The 20,068-nt window shown below is 43.5% G+C and overlaps 5 protein-coding genes; 4 read left to right on the top strand and 1 right to left on the bottom strand.

Annotated features, from left to right (window-relative positions):
- Window positions 1-2,215: 2,215 nt before the first annotated feature.
- Window positions 2,216-2,867, top strand: GSBLH_T00006696001 (uncharacterized protein; the record flags this gene model as incomplete). The annotated part of the gene is made up of 5 exons (XM_013042483.1): window positions 2,216-2,347; window positions 2,377-2,496; window positions 2,525-2,644; window positions 2,675-2,794; window positions 2,847-2,867. 5 exons carry the CDS (start codon window positions 2,216-2,218, stop codon window positions 2,865-2,867), a joined length of 513 nt encoding a protein of 170 aa, XP_012897937.1.
- Window positions 2,868-3,431: 564 nt separating this feature from the next.
- On the top strand, window positions 3,432-4,715 carry GSBLH_T00007150001 (uncharacterized protein; the record flags this gene model as incomplete). Its single annotated transcript, XM_013042484.1, is given in 7 exon segments — window positions 3,432-3,488; window positions 3,521-3,727; window positions 3,732-3,914; window positions 3,943-4,323; window positions 4,366-4,461; window positions 4,492-4,610; window positions 4,655-4,715. Coding segments are annotated over 7 exon segments (1,104 nt in total).
- Window positions 4,716-7,398: 2,683 nt separating this feature from the next.
- Window positions 7,399-7,999, top strand: GSBLH_T00003697001 (Histone H3). XM_013042485.1 has 1 exon: window positions 7,399-7,999. The coding sequence occupies exon 1, from the start codon at window positions 7,556-7,558 to the stop codon at window positions 7,961-7,963; it is 408 nt and encodes a 135-aa protein (XP_012897939.1). The 5' UTR covers window positions 7,399-7,555; the 3' UTR covers window positions 7,964-7,999.
- Window positions 8,000-9,921: 1,922 nt separating this feature from the next.
- GSBLH_T00003698001 (uncharacterized protein) lies at window positions 9,922-10,740 on the bottom strand (the record flags this gene model as incomplete). XM_013042486.1 has 1 exon in its annotated part: window positions 9,922-10,740. The coding sequence occupies one exon, from the start codon at window positions 10,738-10,740 to the stop codon at window positions 10,450-10,452; it is 291 nt and encodes a 96-aa protein (XP_012897940.1). The 3' UTR covers window positions 9,922-10,449.
- Window positions 10,741-14,009: 3,269 nt separating this feature from the next.
- Window positions 14,010-15,757, top strand: GSBLH_T00006697001 (uncharacterized protein; the record flags this gene model as incomplete). The annotated part of the gene is made up of 6 exons (XM_013042487.1): window positions 14,010-14,180; window positions 14,214-14,345; window positions 14,379-14,570; window positions 14,602-14,823; window positions 14,855-15,282; window positions 15,313-15,757. 6 exons carry the CDS (start codon window positions 14,010-14,012, stop codon window positions 15,755-15,757), a joined length of 1,590 nt encoding a protein of 529 aa, XP_012897941.1.
- Between the last annotated feature and the right edge of the window lie 4,311 nt (window positions 15,758-20,068).

The following is a 20,068-nucleotide window of genomic DNA, read 5'->3' on the forward strand; positions in this document are numbered from 1 at the left end:
ACAAAAAGCAGCAGCACGATTATGTAGATTTGAAAGGGAAATGTGAGATAGAAACAAGCAAATCGCGGATATTCTGAATATCAAACAGGAGGAAGCGGCCTACGTGTATCCGTTCCTCGTCCTTCCGATCAAACCAAACGAATGGATGGTCGTAGGATTGCACATCCGATCGATTGATGGCTGTAGGATATGGAGAAGGCACTAACAGAACTGATTCAGTACAAGGGAGAAAACATGAAGCTGGACGATCAGTCGTTTTTGTGGAATTGTCTGGAGGAAATGAAGAGTTTTGTCGCGATGTTGAACCAGGTAAACTCGATCGATTGGCTTCATTCAAGTATTCATTTCTGGAAACAACAGATCGAATTGTGTTTGATACGCTTTTGCTGCCTCAAGGAAACGATCAGAATTATCACTTGTACTATGCCTGCATTTTCACCAGCCATTTGTCTCTTCAAATTGCCTCTTCGAGCAACAGCAAAGCGAAAAAGCAGGAAGGAACAAATCGTTTCGTTCTCCCCATTAAAAAGCCTCAAACGATCGATTTTGTTCTTCTTTATGTTGGGATCCCACAGTTTGCTTATCGATAGGGCGGTCGATTCGATCGTGAACTCTGCAAATACAAAGTGGGATCACTGAATCCATTTTTGCTTCCAAAGGATTCGTTGTATTCTGCTGGTGTGCGATTGGATTTGGATTGAATTCATAGGAATGTTCAACATTACTATTCCTCTCAATAATATCGTTTCGTTGCTCGTTCATCACCCGGATTATGTACCTTTTATTCGTTTGTTTCAAGGAAGAAAAAAGCGATTAAGAAGTTCTCCCCTCCATCCAACGACGTTTCGATTCTCGTTTTGCCGCCTATCGGATTCGCCAACTCTCTAGTCGATCTTCAAATCGCTGATATGTGCTGGAAAAACTCATTCAAAGTACGCTAAGCGTTGGGATCATCACGAGTGCACATGGTGGAACGCGACGCAGAACTCGAAGTCGCAGTCGTACATCGATTACTGTCAAGATCACCACATCAACTACATCATTCAGCACTCGGGATCGATCGAAGTCGCAGCGATTGACTCGCTGAATTGTAGAATGGGACGCTGTACAAAGTGGCGTTGCGAAAGAAAACGGCTGTCGGACCGATCAGAATACTGCTGAAGGCGATTTTCGACATGGAATCAAGCGGAGAAAACGAGGCTTCGACCTCTCGAAGTCGCAACTCGATCCATAAAATGTCGATGGACATGAATGCGAAGAAGGAAACGATGGTTCCGATGGTGGTCACGGGGGGATCGGATGGAGAAGGGAACAAAGCGATGAGTCAAGAAGATCAATTTGAGTTTATGAATGCAGAGACGCGGAATAAGAAGAACTGGGAAATGTCGGTGCGAGACAATATTCTGAAGTCGAATTTTGTGGGTGTTGCGTTTGTGAAGTGTAATCGTATAGAAAAACTCTGCTTATGTGATCATCGTGAAATCATCGATTTCGAAGGTACGCGAAATCGTGTCTCAGATTCTGTCGAACGAGAGCATAACGAATCATTTTAATCGGAAACTGGCCAAAGAGATTCAAGGCAAGATTCAGGAGAAAAAGAAGGACTGTATGATCTTTTATGCTCTGCAAGATTCCCAGTTTGACGTTTTGTTCTTGAATTCAATCCGGGATGTGAGTCAGATTGTATAGTAGTAGTTTTTAATGAGTGTGTTTGTTTGTTTGTTTGATTGCAGATATGATTTTGTGTTGTTATGGAGATGATAAGAATATGTACAGATGTGAGAAAGGTAAGTTCAAGGAAGGAACAAAACGATATGTTGACCAAGGCAGGAGCGATCATTTGCATAAATAATGATGACTTTTATAACACTATATTAACACACAATAATTGCAATAACAAAGATAGCTTACAAGGAATAAGAAAACAATGAAAGTACAAATATCCATAATAAAAATCCCATGGTAATATTCACTCTTCTGTGCTTATATAGATTATTAGAAAATAGAATAGGAATTGCCTCTTCTTCTCCATTTCTAACAAAATCGTTTTCCCACCTATCTATCTTGTAGAATACAGTTGACCCTATATACTACACGATTCTTAATATATAGTTATTCAAAAGAATCCATGATCCTCACACTTCTACAAATAACAGAACAAATATAGGAATTCCAAAAATATTATCCAAATCAACAGAACAGCTCGTTTTTTTCTATGCAGCCGATTCAAATTAATGGTGAAACAGTTAATGACGCGTACAGGCTCACTGGACATACTGGTGGCATTCGAGCCATGATTGGATGGAAACACTTCATAATAACGGGAAGTGACGACAATTCTATTAAAGTAGGCAATGCTATATTGAAAATAAATAGATATGGGCGGCATCAACGGGCAACTGTATCAAGACGTTAAAAGGTCATACCTCGCGTATTCTGTGCTTGACAATTTGGAACGGATATATTGTAAGCTCTGGAGCAGACTCCCAAATCAAAGTACTTGTTGAAACTGGATTTTGAGTAGATTTGGGATATCGTATCAGGAAAGTGCAAAAAGACACTGAAAGAGTGTACTAGTAGTGCGAATTCCTTAGCTTCAACTCCGGATTTGCTGTTTGCAGGAGGAAAAGACGGAGATATTTATGTTTCCACAGCTTTGAATTCTGATTGTTAGGTGTGGACATCCCGCTATCAGTTAAAGGGAAAATTAACGGGACATGGTGATTGGGTGAACAAGCTTCTTATTTACAATGAGAAATATCTGATTTCTTGTAGTGATGACAAAACGATCCGAGTAAGAATGGGAGTTATCGGCTAATATACGCAGATTTGGGATTTATCTACAGAAAAGTGTATTTCCACACTGAATAAGCATCAAAAGGGCGTGTGTTCTCTTTGTATCATGGGTTCGACTCTAATCAGCGGAGGAACCGATTTCTCAATAATTGTTTTGCTTGCTTTTTTCTTTTCTCACCCAAAGCTTTGGAATTTGCAAACAGGAGAGCCGATCACTTCATTGAAAGGACATTGCGACGTAGTGAGCAGTTTATGCGTTTATCAAAACCACTATTTGATAAGCACTGATTTAAGCTCGTTGGTCATGGTATAATCAATGAACCAAATCGAAAATAGGTCTGGGATTTGAAGAACAAATATCGAATTCTCTACGAATTGACGCTCCACGGCGCCGAAGTGTACGATTCGATGATCTTTGAAGACCGATTATTCACCTGCTCGAAGGACGGATCCGTCGTGGTTTGGTTTGGCCGCTCGATTGCACTCTAGAAATGGCCAGCGATGCAGAATTTCCCGGCTCTCTCGGCATTGCTCGCGAAATGCGTGGAGTCGAAGGAGAAAGCGAACAATGTGGATGAATATCTGCAGATCCAGAAGGGTATCAAAGCGAAATTGGATGAATCGCAGAGGAATTCATGGAGCTGCACGAAGAAAAGCAAATGCTACTCGTCGAGAAATCGATGATCGACCAGGTTTGATCGGGTTTTGATCGATCATCGCGTAGCAATTGGCGCTGGAGACGGAGCTTCGAAAGAATCTGCAGAAGGAGCTGCGTCATCGCTGCGAGGAGCTGAACGAGCTTCGAAAAGAAGCGATCGAGCTGCGCTCGGCCGCGTCGCAAACGCAGAAGCGAATGATCGAAGCGACGCGCGTTCTGTCTCCCTCGCTTCAGATTTCGCCGCACGAAGTCCGTTCTCTCCTTGTCTGCGACGTAGATTCGAAGAGAATTCGCTCGCTGTCGGCGGCAGAACGCGACGCTGTTCGAATCGGTCTGGCGCGACGCGCCGGTGGCGGTGAAGTCCATCCCAAGCAACCCGAAAGAGCTGGACACTCGCTATGACTGGCTGCAGCTCTGCGCGGTGTGGGCGAGCCTGCGCCATCCCAACATTCTCCCGGTCGTTCGCAGTCCTCTCTGCTGATCGGTAGCTCTACGGCGTGCAGTTCGAGTCCTTCCAGTCCGCCGCGTTGGTCATGGAGCTCTGTCCCGGATCGCTCGAGGACGCCGTGCGCTACGCCCAGCAGCGAGACTTCCCGCTGTCTCTCGCGACGAAGGTCGGCTGGCTGCTGCAGATCGCGCGAGCGATCGGGTTTTTGCATCACCAGGACCCGCCGATCGCTCACGGAGGCGTCTGCCCGTCGAACGTGCTGCTGACGGGCTCGCTGGTGCCGCGGTTGACGGACATCGGGGTGAGGTCGGTGGAGCGGGTGCTGTACGATCGGAGCTTTGAAGGGGAGTTTGTGGCGCCGGAGGAACGGGGGAAGGAGGCGACGAGCTCGGTGGCGGGGGATGTGTTCAGTCTGGGGAAGGTGATTCTTTATGTCGAGTCGAGAGAAGGGAGTGAGGAGTAGGTGATTCGGAATGGAGAAATGGGGAAGGATGCGGAGAAGGGGCTGAGCGATGTGCTGAAATTGATGATTCATCGGTATTGCAATGAAAACCCGAGTGTGGGAGAGAGGAGGAGGGATGAAGGGTAGAGTCGCCCGTCGATTGATGTTGTCGTGGAGGATTTGGAGCGTTGGAAGAGAAGTGTGAGTAAAGAAATCGCGTTAAGTGTGAATACCACTCCGAGCCTGATTTACAACAGGGAGAATGGGTGTTTTCTGTTCTAGTGCTTTTTTGTTTGTTCGTAATTAAAAGAAGATTACAATGGAATGAGAGTTTTATCGTCAGAGATGGATTAGGTATAAAAAAGGATTAAAAGAATGGTTTTATGACTGTGGACAGTATTTTAACCAAAGATCGATGGAGTTGAACAAAGCGAATTGAAGTCTTTGATGGTGGATTTTACTTTGAAATATAAACAGGATTATAATGAAGAGTATGATTCGGAAAAAAACAAGTCAAACTATACAGTGATTAATGATTTGGAACATAATACTTTGGGACGAAGGAAATGAGTTAGTATATTTACGTATTTCGATGCAAAACATTGCTGATTTTGCCAATTCTGCTATTAGCAACTATCATATTGATTGTTTAATCATTCAAAGCACACAACTCTGTTTAAATTAGAAATGGAAACCAAATGGCTGGATTTCACTCATATTGAGTAATAGAGAATGTGTAGTATTGCAATTCAATAATGGAGTATTCATGAATCAAGGACTTGTCCTCAATGAGCAGAAAGTCTTGAAAGTGTTTGGAAATCATCAAATTGGTCCTATTTCATATAATAAAGAACAATCCATAGAAGTAGTAGAAGGAATCGTGGATTTGGATCATGGAAGTCGATTTGAAGGATTGATATTGACAGAAAACAAGTTTGGAATTCCATTTGGATATGGTGAAATGTATGATGATGATGGAATAGTGGTGTACAAGGGCATAATGATCAATTGGAAACGATTTGGATATGGAACGAGTTATCATGATAATGGATGGATTGAATATGAAGGATATTGGTGTGATGATAATCGATTTGGAAGTGGAAAAGTGTATGATCGAAAAGGTATATTAGTGAAAGAATGTGAATGGTATAATGGTATTGAATGTGATATTGAATATGAAGGAGATGGAAGCGAGCCACTGAATATCGGAATCAAACATTTGAAACTGATTAGCAATTGTGTATTGGTTGATTGGGATGTTTCGTTATTGTATAATTTGGAATCAATCGAAATCGGCAATGAATGTTTTGAATCAGTGAAAACATTCCAAATCGATGGATTGAATCGATTGAAAACTATCAAAATCGGTAATAATTCATTTACTCTGAAGTCTTCTTTTTTGCTGATATATCGATATTTTTCCACATACTGAATTGTGAATCATTGGAATCCATTCAAATTGGTAAATATAGTTTCAGTCATTTTGCTGGAGACTTTGAATTGAAGAATCTACCACAATTACAATCCATTCAAATTGGGACAATTGGTAGTTATTCATGGAATTTCGATTATAGTTCATTTGTGATTCGAGGTATTGATATGATATTGAATATTTGAATGATGCATAGATCTTCCAAATCTACAATCCATTACATTAGGTGATTTAACATTCTAGGCTACCACACCAACAATAATTGAAAGTATTGAATAAATTCGAATGAAAGAATTGATGTAGATCTTCCATCATTACAATCCATTCAACTCGGTAATGAAGCACTTTATGGAAAAATGAGAACTAAGTCATGTTCATTGAAAATGAGAAGTCTTATATGATATGATTCGAAATGATTGAATGTAGATCTTCCAAAACTAATTCCCATTCTCAATTCTGGAGGACATAGTTTTTATTGCTATGGTTCAGTGACATTAGAAAGTGAGTTATTTCAATGATGTAAATTACATTCAGATATTCCCATTCTTCAATATATCGACCTACCCCATTCATTTAAGCGTGTTCAGTCAAAGTAAATTACGAGTATAATTTGATAGATTTGATACCATTCATAGACGTTTCTCCCATTCTCGTTGATGTAGTCTACTAAGCCATACGTTAGATCTCCAATGAATAGTTCATATTATTCTGTAGTCAAAGAGTGAGCCATATTATTTGTTTTGTGATCATTCGTTATATTTCCAAAAAGAAAACTCTGAAAACAATACATTGCATAATACAATATAAGCAAAATCATTGATATATCCTTCTTGCACGATGGTTGTACTTTCTATATCAAATGATTTGCAATACTATCAATAAAAATGACTATAGGAACTGGATCGTAATTTGACAATAGAAATTAATAAAGAGACATTCTTGATAATAAAACAATTTCCCTATATACTCATATTCTCCTTTACCCATTTCACATTTTAATTTCAATACAGAACACCGTTTGAAACGTGCATCGATATGCTTTTGATTACTGTTACGTATTTAATAGGACGCCTGATCACATCAGGGTGTGAACAAGAATCATGATAAACTCCCTATGAGCCGTGACTAAAACAGATATCACAAAGAAGAGTTAGACAATTATACTCTCGTACCAAAATCAAAAATAACCATTTTTGACACAGAAAGCTGACTTAATTGTATATGAACCAATAACCAAACCTGACAACAACAATATACTCCAAAACGATATTTTACAAAATATTAAATAAAACGATAAGAAACAATCAGCTTACCATCATTAGAATTCACAGAAATGTATGAAAACAAATTGAAACAGACAGCCAATCAGATTTAGAGCGAATTTTGATTGCAATCTCTTTTTGGCATACCAGTAATACTTCAAAATGAAACTCCCTCTGTCCATAACATTCACGTCGGAATTTGATTCTCGAATTTGATTAATAAATATCTATGCGCTTTTCATTATTCCATCATTTCAGTCGGTAGTGTATAACCCTCTTCCCTAAACAATCCAAGGGACTGCTATGCAAATTTCGGATTTGCTTCTCCAAACCATCCATTTGGAGATCAATCTTTGAGGCATTGTTTTTTAATTGAATTCTCAGTGTAAGTCTATTCTTTCCTATATGATTCTGTCTTGTGCTGGGGTTCTTGTGAAGGACCTCTTTGAGTATGATTGCTCGTTTTGATGTTTCGATGATGATGTTCGAAATGCTTACGAATTTGTAGTAACTAAGAATGGCTCGTACCAAACAAACTGCCCGTAAGAGTACAGGAGGAAAGGTTCCTCGTAAACAATTGGCAACGAAGGCTGCCCGCAAAAGCTCTCCTACTGCGGGAGCCGTGAAGAAGCCTCATCGATATCGTCCCGGAACGGTTGCTTTGCGTGAGATTCGCAAATATCAGAAGAGCACTGAGCTGCTCATTCGTAAGCTTCCTTTCCAGAGACTGGTGCGTGAAGTTGCACAGGATTTTAAGAACGATCTTCGTTTCCAGAGTTCAGCTGTGATGGCTCTTCAGGAGGCTGCTGAGGCTTATTTGGTTTCTCTGTTCGAAGATACGAATCTTTGCGCTATTCACGCGAAGCGTGTGACCATTATGCCAAGAGATATGCAGCTTGCTCGTCGTATTCGTAACGAGAAGTAATATGCGCTGCTATTGTTGTGTAGTATGTACTATGCTTCGTTGTTTGTGTTTATCAAACATGCGATTCTGTGTATGTGTATAGTACATTGGGAGTGTTAGTTTATTTGGCTTGTTATTCGATGTTGGAATCGAGGTATCGCAACCTAGATGAGCGATGGAGACACATTCACTAGCATTTTCATGAACTTGTTGCAACTAAATTCTATAGTGTGATGCAAATGAATTGTTTCCTCTGTCGAATTGCAACTCGTGAGTATAACGTTTTCGAATACATACCAATTTGTTATTCCATCGAAACAAACAAGGTAGTTGATATTACATTGTTGTGGATATCTCTTCGATTCCCTTACTCATTGCTTGACTATCAAGCCAATATTCTATGCATTAAGTCTTTTTAGGGTAACAAAGGAATACTTTATTCTTTCTACAGAAACATTCCTCCAGTCATAAGAAAGCGAGTTCTTACCAATCCATCCATATTGCAATAGATCATTGCTGTTTTACAAAAACAAAGCAGCTCTATCTATATCGCACATACTACACTATTCTCACCTGGTCATTAACAAGGATTCAAAGAGTTAATCCACTTATCTCTGCCAATTCAATAATACCAATTCTACTTAGTTCCCTTCTGTTGAACACCAAAAGTCTTTACACATTTCCATTACCTCAGTGTATTATCCTTCTCCCCTTTCTTCAATACACATACACCGATCATTTCCACTCACCACTTCATCATAATCCTTCATATTCTCAAGTGAATTATGCTGACCATCATATTCTTTGACAAGACATGGACGAACCAACGGTATTCGTATTCGATCCTCAACAAGAAGGAAACAGAGTCGTTACTTTCGTAAAATCCATTTGTTTTTCGGTGATTCGTTTAGAACGCAATATCAGAGTCCGTTGATACTCGTTTTGGCAATTCGAAAGCAATAAAAAATGAAGCAATAGATTCGTTCTTAAAGCATTCCCATCTTTGTCAAACTAGAGAGAATGGAAACCTTATGGATTCTCTTATTCAAAACCGACATGAACTGAATCGATTAGATGCAAAAATATTAAATTCATTTGAAAAGAATTCAGTTTGGAGGAAGTGTAGTATTCCTCACCTTTTTTGATTTTTAGTTTTGGATACTGAAGTAACAAAGCTTCGAAACCGCATTGAATCCATTTTGGAATCAATCTATTCCTTGGACGCCTCTTCTCCCTCTCTTCCGTTGCCAAAAGCACAGGAAAACTCTTCGGATACTACGACGACAGTCGATATTTTTGTGGATAACTCAAACACGGATCTCAACCAACTGCATAGCTTACTATTCTCTCTCTCCCAGGATTTGTTGTCTCTGGAGCTCCATTTCCTCTCTCTTTCCGATCCATCGGACCCAGTGCCCTGGAATAGTTCATCCCTCTCCGATCGCGTCGATACTCTTCACTCCGCTCTATCCAGTCTGTATGAAAAGACGGCTGTTATCTCTACCAGCATGCAGGTAGCGAACGAATCTTGTTGTATTGAATCCTAGCGCGTCACACAGATATTCCACACCATCTTCGCAGAATCACACACAACCCTTGACAAGATGAACAAATCGGTTTTGGAGACCCGCAAGGTGTATGAGCGAGTCGCTGAGGTTGAGCCTTTGCTGCAGCTGGCTCCCCTGTTGAAAGCTCGTCTTGATCATTTTGTCGAAACTAGCAAAAAGGTTTCTCAGGTGCAGAGCCGGCTGGACGAGCTGGCGCAAAAGCAGGAACTACTGGAGAAAAGGGTGGAAAAGACTGGGGAGATTTTGAAACGAGTAGGAATGAGTTCGTGATTTCATGTAGGTTCAAAAGCAAATGGAGCAAGACATGCCCAAACTAGTAGCTGTTTTAAACTCTGTAGAGTGACAGGTTTGTTGTGAACTACCACGTTGATTCCACTGGGTCTATTCAACAAACAGATAAACTAACAACGAAAACTCACAACGCAACTAGAAACGATTAGAACCTTTTCGAAATGATGAAAACGATCAAAACACGACAGTCCGACCGATCCCTCAAGTCAAATATCTAGGAAAGCCACAACCACGTTTCCACACATCAATTCAGGACGCAAACAGAAGACTTTCCAGAAAAGCCAGCCACACAACGAAAAGACACTTACCTAAAATCTACTCAGAAGGAACCTTGATTCCTTGTTGGATAATTCACCAATTCCTAGAAAAATGGCAAAACAGAGAATATACAATCATCACAATAAGAATGGATTAAGCAAGCCATTTCGACAGAATGCAATGAGTTGGAATAAAGCATTTCTCTCTCCAGAGCTCGCGAGCATTTCAACAAACATCCAAATCGTAAACTAAACAAATTACAATTCTCGTACAAAAAGAAACACGAAGAAAACTCGCTCCACTCACCAAAAGTAGTTAAAGCCAAGCTGTTTCGCAAAGTCCGACCCAAAATCCAGACATTTGCTGGCTTTCGCTTCATGCAGCAAGGTTTCAGAGCAACACTACACAACACCCAAATCCCTTCCTTACCTCCAACACATCTGTCGTGACTCCATTCTGAAGTACTTTCTTCCCTTGACACAGATAAACCTCTCGTGCAGAATCGCAAATCACCAGTGGCAGTAGTTTCTGGTAATAATAGTCTTCTTGCAACGCCTGCACAAGCTGCAATTCCTCCTCCGTCTTCTTCTCTTTCATCCCAATCACATCAGCCTGAAGGCGTAGCTGGTGAATCTCGACGCGGATATGTCCCCGCAGTTCGCTAGAATCGACCGATTCCATCTGCTCTACCTGTCCTTTTTCAAGTACTCTTCATAGCAATACTGCGTAAACGGAGTGTTTTGCAATACATACTAGCAATCAACCCGCAAAGCCAGCAATACAAGCAGCACGTTGATGTACTGATTGAAGATGAAGAGCTCGTGGAACTTCCGAAGCAATCTACGTCGCAGGGCTCTGCAATGAATACGCGTGCAGCACGTTGAATCGAGGATAAATGAAAGGCAGAGCGTACAGAAGATTCCAGAACAGCTCGTCGATATCGCGAACGATCGAGAAATTCTCCCCACTGCGACCTACACTCGACGATTCCGCTTTGCCCCACAGTAAAACCCGAGAAGGATGTAATAGATGATGTGGAGGAGGAACACGGGGAGCGCGCCCAAATGCAAATCGGATTCATCGCGGAGCGAATTCGGCCGACTCACATCGCCGAGTTGGAACGTGTTGATGAGATGGAAGCGTGCGTCCAGCGCGGAAACGAGCTGAACAGTGGAGGGGAGATGGCGATAGAGCTGCTTGATGAGGAACATCACGTAGATGGAGATGTTGGAGTAGAGCGAGGGTGCGAGCTCGGCGAATTCGTTGTCCATCTGCATCGAAAGAGAGTCGAAAGCGAACGTAGTCGTCCACCATGAAGCCAAACCGAACGTAATTGTCGGGAGCCACGGGGATTTCGGAGACGGAGATGAGGTAGAGAATTTGCTGGGGGAAGAGGAGGAAATAGAAGAAGAAACTTCGAGCAGTTGAAAGATGTAAGCGCTCGGTCGCGTTTTGAGAAACATCATAATGCAGTGAATGAGCTGTTCGTTTTGAAGCTCCTATGAGAGAGATGGAGGAGAGAGAAAAAGGCGAACTCGGATGAGCGTGATGTACTTTTCATTGTAGCTGTATTTGTGAAGCACATCGGAGAGAAGCATACAGAGCAGGTCGCTCGCTTCTGGATCGGTTTCCTTGCTTCTAGGAATGAGTGTTGGTCCGTTTCTCAACGTGATCACGATGATTATCGACGGGATTAGATGCAAATGGTGCAGCAACGCGATGTGTCTGCGAAGCACCGAAGGCGAAATCTACTCGGCATTCCGAGCCACATGGTACATTGTAGCTCTCTTTGAATTCGGAATCGCTGGGCGTTGTGGCCGAGGACTCTTCGTCTACGTTCATCTGAATAACGTTATCCAGTAAACTGGCGCGCTTCTCCGGATAGCTCAGCAATAAAACCAGGATGTCGTAAATCGCTCGGTTTTGAGCAACCATCGAGAGCATGGTGCGGATCTGAGTGAAAAGAAAGGGAAAGTAGAGAGTACATAGATGCTTTTGATGTATGGGAAAATCTGATCGGGAGTCATGATAAGGAGATATTTGATCAACAAACTAAGCTCGTAGATGTTGGCATCCTCGTTCGTGTTGTTGGTTAGAAAGACGGGAAATAGAATAGAGATGATATAATCCTTTGTTGCGTTCAATAAACTCCTCAAGTTCCCAACGTTCGACATAAGAAAGGACTAAAGAAACACGACGATCAACCTGAAATACGTTAATCTTTTCACAACGAGCATCTGTAAACTTTGAGTAATCTTCCGAGGTCGATCGTGCAGGGATGAAATCCTTTATCAAATACTCGAGCAAAATGTTCAAGTTTCGCTTCTGCAAAAGATTTATAGAAACAAGAAACTCTACCTGGCACAGAAAAGGAACCATGTTTTCAAAGAACTGAGGATTCTCCAATTGGAATATTCGGTTTATCATAGAATCCGCGTCGTAATTCAGCTATACGTAAGGATCGATTCTAAACCGATACAGACAAGTCAATCGCTTCTTTCTCACTCCCTGTTGAAACTTTCTTTTCCATTGTATTCTATAATATAACAAAAATCAAGATAGTGTTTGTACACGTTCAGAATCCTGAGTTGAGGAAGGAGTTTGTTTCTCTACTCCCTCTGACATCTAATCCTGAGAACCAATCTCCAATCAATCACAATGGAAACTCAGCCAAACAAAACAAATGGTAAGTAGTGAGAAAAAGAATCGAAAAATTGAGGACAGGGTGATTCGAACACCCAACCTTTTGATCTGGAATCAAACGCGCTACCGTTGCGCCATGCCCTCCTGATAGTTGTCTTTCGAATAGACTACTTGAGGAACTGGTATCGATCAGTTTGGTTGCTTGGTTTGCGATATGATATGAAAATGAACAGGTGGAGTGACCTATAACATTGTTTTGTATTGCTTGGAAATAATGCCTATCCCTGAAGTACTAAGTATTGGTGATGGTATGATAATAATAATGGTTGTTGAAGGCTATAATCACATAATAACCTTGTAAGAATTGGGAGTCGTTCGAACTGACTTGACAAGGAGTGTAGAATAAGAAAAGTGTCCATAGATACTAGCTATGAACAAGGTGTCATAACACAAAAATGGTTTCTCTCAACGAATCATCCCTCTAATACGAAGGTATGCCCATATTTAAATATTAGGGTCAACTCATGGCTCCACACATGGCATAATGTTTTCTCATACCCCAAACGAAGGAACTAACAGAAATGAAATCTTGCTTCTATGGCCAGATTTTGTTTGCAAGACACGCTAGCAACCATTATTCCAGTATAACAGTTGACTGTTATGGAGAATAAGACGGGAAAGCAAAATGCCGAACCGCGTTCAATGAGTTGCAATAATATTGAAATTATCTAGAGTAAATAATGGTGTGTTCGGCTTGGTTCGTATTATAGAATAGTAAATAGAGAGAATGGATATTTTATTTCGTCGATTGAACGATCCACTTCCAAAATGAATGGTGGTTGATCTCATCTATTTTTCGACCTTTACCTCGCTTTTTTGTTCTTATTCCGGAGGTTTTCTATTGTGACTCCATCGAATAGTGGGTGACTTTGTGACACTCTTAAACTAGAACAGCTAAACGATTCAAATTTGAAAAAGCAAATAACCGCGGGATGAGACATATTGCTGTTCGTCCAAGACCGCTTCAATTAAAAAAGCAAATACGAGTTTATCACCTAGCTGCTGATGGCTCCTTTATAAGCGAGAACGGAGATAGGGTGACAGCAAATCTATATGAACTAGAGGACTGTGTAGGTGGCATTCTCTCTACTTGCCTTTGCTTGTTACGCACCAGGGAACCGGTATTGCCGTCCCTCGTGTTTTGGATTGAATATTTTTTGAAGGAGAAAATGAGAGGCATTTTCCCGTTGACTTTTTTGATGACTTTTTGCTTACCCCTGATGTAGTCGCCCGAGAAAACATCCTTTATGAACAAGGCCCGGATTTCGATTCCGAAGCCCCCTATCCGAATGATTCCCAATTACGACTCGGAGGTATCTCATACCTTTAAGCGTTCCAACGGATATATCAAGTACATTCCGCCGACGGTCGAGGAGGAGAAGAACAAAGTGGAATACAACCTTGATTCTCACGATGAAGTGGGTTGTTTTGAGGGTGTGCTGACCCTGTAGCTGTGGTTACGGAGACACAAACTCTACGGTGAAAAGGCGCCGGAATCCAAGAAGCTTTCGCTGGACCTGTTCGAGCGAATGCTCGATTGTGCAGACAAGTATGCAGGCGAGTACAAGGCGGAGCCGACTGTCGTAGGCCGTCGTGCGAGACTGCTAATGGGATAGGACATTCTGGAATCATTGTTTCTCCAGAAGCTTCAGTTCAGTAGAGTGGATTCTCACGAAGTTTGCAAACACATCCTGGACTATTGGAAACGAAAGCGGAAAGAACTGGGCAAGCCGCTGCTTCGGCGCTACTGGCCGCTCACCAACGTCAACGATCCAAACCCCAATTTGGTGTTTCGTCCTCGCTGCAAGGTTAGGCTCTGTCCGATCCGCTGAGCACTAGGACGAGCACTACCGATTACGAAAGAAGAACAAGCCGAACGAAGAGATTTTGGAGCGTCTGATCGAACTGAAAGCGAACCTCGAGCACGGTCGCGAGCTCTGCGAATTGACGCACTCGCGCGAGCAGCTCAAGCTCAAGAAGCTGATGTACATCTACGAGACCGTTGTGGAAGTGCACTATCTGAAGATGAACCACTCGGGTCGTCGTCCGCTCACCTACAACGTGGGTCGTTTTTCCTCCTGCTCACGCGCAGCTGAAAGACATGTTCGTCTACGAGGGCCGCACGAGCTCCATTCTCTCCACCACGTCCTCGGCGAACGCGTACAGCACGTTCAACCCCATGATCAGCCACTCCTTCGGCGAGAACTACTTCGGAGGCGTCGGGATGATGGACGAGCCCGACGAGCTCGCCTCGCTCAGCTCCACTGCGCAGCCCCGCCTCTCTCCGGACGAGCTGCAGTACCTCCAGCTGCTCTCTGCCTTGCAGCAGGACACGCGCGAGGAGCCTTCCTACGAGACGCCCGCGCTGATTGTGAACCGCGCGGGCTCGACGGAGACGTCGGGGACGAACTGGCTGTTGCCGGTGGCGGCGAAGGACAACTACGAGCATTTCTACACGAGCACGCTCAACACGCATTCCTTCCTCGCCTTCCCCGCGTCGCAGCCCCTGCAAACGCGTCTGTAGGAGTCTGGAGGATGAGTGACGTTTAGACGAGGCCGCGTAGGGCGTGGCCAACGCATTCTGCTGGATCGCGTGCGCGAGCCCAAGCCGCTCTACGGCGATGCGTCCCACGAAATCTACCGATCCTCTCTGCCCGTAGCGGCGGTGCGGAAGCACTTCGCGGCTCGGAGGAGGGAGGAAGGGGCGGCGGCGAGCGCGGTGCAGGGAGTAGCGCTGCCTGGGATCGCGCTGCCTTCGCAGAACGTGGCGTATGGGGGACTGGCTCCGTTTGGTCGATTCAATCCGAGCTGTGCGACGGGGGTGAAGAGGTCGTACCAGGAAGTGATGCAGAACGAGGATGTGGAGCTGTATGTTAACTTGGAGGAGAATTTGAAGTTTAACTTGGCGAACGAAATGAGTGTTCGGGTGGAGCCAGTAAAGCGGATGATTCTGAACCGTAATACCGCCAACGATCAAATTCAGTTCATTTTATAGCTTGTACTCTATCACAGTGTTTGTTTAGAAACGTGCTGCATCGCGATCCGGAATGAATGAGATTCCACGGACAAAGTATTTGAAGATAAAAGGCACGGTCGTGAGTCCCTTCAATGCGAGTTGAACCATAGAATCGGGAACACATATATCCGTTGTCTAGGATACTAAACGAGATCGTTGATATGGGAAAGAAGCCCGTAAAACTCATGGAAAGCAAGTTTACGAATAGTTAAAGTTTCAGGAGGTTCGGACATATTATTATATAAAAGCAAGTGTGTGTAATTGGAGAGAACTAAGATCTAGATCGTGACGAAGAGGTTGTTCAATTTGCGCAACGATTGACAGAGAGAGGAATAGAATATAGCCTACGGTATCGGGGAATGACTCCTGAGCGGAAGAATAATTTGCGAATGGGGGCAGGTGCGGAATATCGTTGTTCTGAGCAGGGAGCAAGTTTATTGCGCGAAATGGGAATGATGTTTGCGAATGCTGCTTGTTTTTGATGCATAGGCCAATAAAAAGTCGTCGACAGAGCGGTTATCAATGGAACATGGGAGATGGAATCTATTTAGTGATTACTTCTCTGAATGACGAGGTGAAGATGGGTGAAAAGCAAAAAGTGAATAGTTCGATCTGGAATTTTGAGATGTTGTCCTTCTGTCCTGATAAGCAAGTGTTGGACATTTCAAATCGGATGCATGCACTTATAAATTTGTTGAAACCGTAACTATATGATTTGAACTCTTAGTTAGATACCTTAATGTGAATAAGAAGCCAGATATGGGTTAGATTTGTGTAGAATCATCTCCTTGTTTTCTTGCAGATACTATCATGTGTTTCATCAATTTGTTCACTGTTGTAATCTCAAATAGAAAAAGGGAATTGTGGTTATGATGATTGTGATTGATTTGAATTGGGGGCTTTTGAACAGCATTGCATTAAGATTTGTTTATTGAATGGTATAATGTAGAATCCAGTCAAGTGAAATAGAAAATAGAAATGAAACCTGTTCATTGAATCTGAAGTGTTGGTTGCTAGTTTAAGCAGCAATTCTGAAAGGTGAATGATTCCCTTTCTGTTGAACTGCAAAGAACAATGGCTAGTAGAATACAGAAGACGTGGAGTTTGAGTATAGGATAGAATGTTGTGTGTTATTAGCGAACGAAATTCTGCATTGAGAATCTGCAGAGCAGCAAAAAGGCTGAATTGAAGGAAACACTGAGTCAGGCATATCAGAATGTACGAAAAAGAAGGTCAGATTATTAGCAAGTGTTACATAATAGTAGCTGGCAAAATCAATTCCTGCCCAGTGAACTGGAATCCCCAGTGGGAGAAGCCAGTCAACCAGGACTGGGAGTACAGGGTGATGGATGGTCCCGCGGGAATGCGGGTGATGTGGATGCGCTGTTGGAAAGGGAGAGAGTGGAGTGGGAGGTGTGTAGTCGAAGGGCGTATTGCGTGGGGTAGGGTGACTAGGAGAAGAAGGACACATGGCAATGGTTCTGCGGAGCGAAGAGCGACTTCTTGCAGACGATGGCCGTGCGATGGGTTCCGCGAGCTGCTAGGAATTGGGAAGTGTGGTGCGAGAGTGCTTTGATTGGGGCTTCGGGGGCGTGGTGGATGATTGGGGCTGGTGTGGCGCGGCCTCGACCCAATTACCGGTTATCTATCTGCCTCTGAACTCGACGTGCAATGAGGAGTGTTTCGTGGGCGTGTACACTTTGACGTGACGTGCAGCGAAACGGACAGAACGGTGGGTTAGCGAAGGAAATGCTCGTGCCCCGCGATGAAGACTTCCCCAAAACCCCTGCGGGCATGATCTTCGAGGAGCCGCGCGGCACCCACTCCACTCCACTCCACTCCACTCCACTCCACTCCACTCCACTCCACTCCACTCCACTCCACTCCACTCCACTCCACTCCACTCCACTCCACTCCACTCCACTCCACTCCACTCCACTCCACTCCACTCCACTCCACTCCACTCCACTCCACTCCAGGAGGGCGTCCTGCGACCTCTTCTGCGAATGGAAGAACATGAACAACCCTGCTTCTGTCCCGCGGACGCGTATTCCCACCACGCCCTATCTGGACACCTCCATTTCCACCTCCATTTGCAGCAAGGGACACGTGATCGAGCGTGCCTGCACGGCGGATGGGGCGTTCCCCGCGGTTCTGTATGCGGTGTGTGTGGAATCAGGCGGAGGGCATTGAGTGGGACTGTGCGATGGCGATTACCGGATCCTTCCATGATCTCTGCACCGCCACGTGCGAGCTTCGCGCTCCCGCCACTTCCTCCTTCCTCCTTCCTCCTTCCTCCTTCCTCCTTCCGCCGAACCGTCTGGTTCCCCGCGGGACGCGATGTGTGGGACGTGTTGGAGGGTGGGATCCCCGCGACTTCCTACACGCTGGAGTGCGTCCCGAGCGAAGTGGGCAGTGCCGAGTGGATGGGCAGGCAATTCGGAGTGTCCACGATGGCCACGTCGGAATTCGTTGGGTGTTGGTGGTGGACGGCGAGCCAACCTCCTCGCTCACCGGTTCGCTCTGGGTGTGGGTGTGGGTGTGAGTGAGCAGGAATCTGGTGGGCGATGGGGTGGGGTCCGTGGCTCCCTACGAAGGTGTGCAGAGTCGACCGGGCTCTCTGGATCTCTTCCTGTCCAACTGGGCGCAGAACGCCACCGTGGTCTCCGTCACCCAGCCCCTCCGCCTCCGCCTCCGCCTCCGCTTCCGCTTCCTCTTCGCCTACGACGTGACCGGCGCGCTCATCCGCGCCCACCTCGTCGATCACGCCTGGTGCGCCGTGAGTCGCGATGTTTCCACGTTTCCACGATCCAGACCGATTTGGCAGTTGCTGAGAGAAAGAGAAAGAGAGAAATGGTTGCGGTGTTTGGTTTGGAAGATGGATGGATGGAATTGTAGAGATGTGGAATGGTTGAAGCGTTGTAGGATTTGAATGAGAATCGAAAATGTGTTTAGGAAAGAAGGAAAATGTAGATTTAGAGTGTGTAGGGTGTTGGAATGATTTAGAAACATGAACAGAATAATCGAGAACGAGGAACCAAACGACTCTAGTTGATAATAATAATAATAATAGAGTGCTGTGAGTTGATAGTTGATTTGCTAGCATTGTGCTAATGATTCTACTGCATCTACCGAGAACATATTGTTTTAGAACACAGCAGCAATACACATAATTGTAATATCTCAATGACTTTCTACTGTTACCACTCATTACATAAGCGAAATAATGGATTGAAAAGAGGATTGGAATTCCATCGTATTTGAATGACATGTTCGAGTGTGGTTGGGCATTGTTGGGGAGATCAAATAAAGTAGGGCTTAGCAAAACGAAAGGCTCATCTAGCCAAACCTCCACTTCCAACACCAAGATGCAACCCACACAACAGAGTAGCCAAGTGTGAGAAGTGATTTCTTGCTTTTCGATTGATTCCACACACTATCATTTCTATTCTCTAGATATCGAATGAATAGCCATTAAACAATCCAAAGGAAAACAATGAATAACTAACTGATTGGGTTGTTTGTGGAAGATGATACACATCATAATTATCAATGTGTGCACGTTACACAACGACAGACTGAGCTGTAGAATGAGTTTACTGATAGTAGGAAGAAATGTGATGATTGCTGTTTCAATGATAATAGGAATTCGATTATAAGCACGAATCAAACGAATTGACTCTGTAGAAACATAATTTAGAAGTGAAACAAACTGAGGGAAAGCGACAAATTATGTCCAATCTATGTACAATCAATACGAATACCTATAATTATAAACTATGAACATTATACCATTCAAAATATATGTAGAAATAAGACTGCAAGACAATTGGTCATAGAAACAATGAAAATAATATATATTACGTATAGAATAGCCAGTTCATTTGATACAAGCATGGATAGCACACATAATCTTGGTCAACACCAGAAAAAGGATGTTTTCTACAGTTCATATGAACAATTTTCTAGTCTAGAAATATAAGATGAGGGTAGATGTGGAATTTATGGAAAATACACGAAGTCCATTTGGAACCAACAAAACCTACAATTTGGACATTTTCCTGACATTATAGGCAATTCCTTCGAAGCAAATCGAAAGTGACTTAACCAGTTGGATCGACAAGCCAAAGCAAAACTATTCTTGAGCCCTATTATTTCGGTGGATTATATTGAAATAGCGAAATACACTACTGAAACTGTTTTCTACTGTACTCCTTTAGAACTAGCTACAAAGCTCTGATAACACCAATAATAGTGTTACAAGCACAGACTAGCTAAGGAAATCTTGTT

The sequence above is a fragment of the Blastocystis hominis genome (genome assembly GCF_000151665.1).
Source record: "Blastocystis hominis, Singapore isolate B (sub-type 7) whole genome shotgun sequence assembly, scaffold_4".
NCBI lineage: Eukaryota > Bigyra > Opalinata > Blastocystidae > Blastocystis > Blastocystis hominis.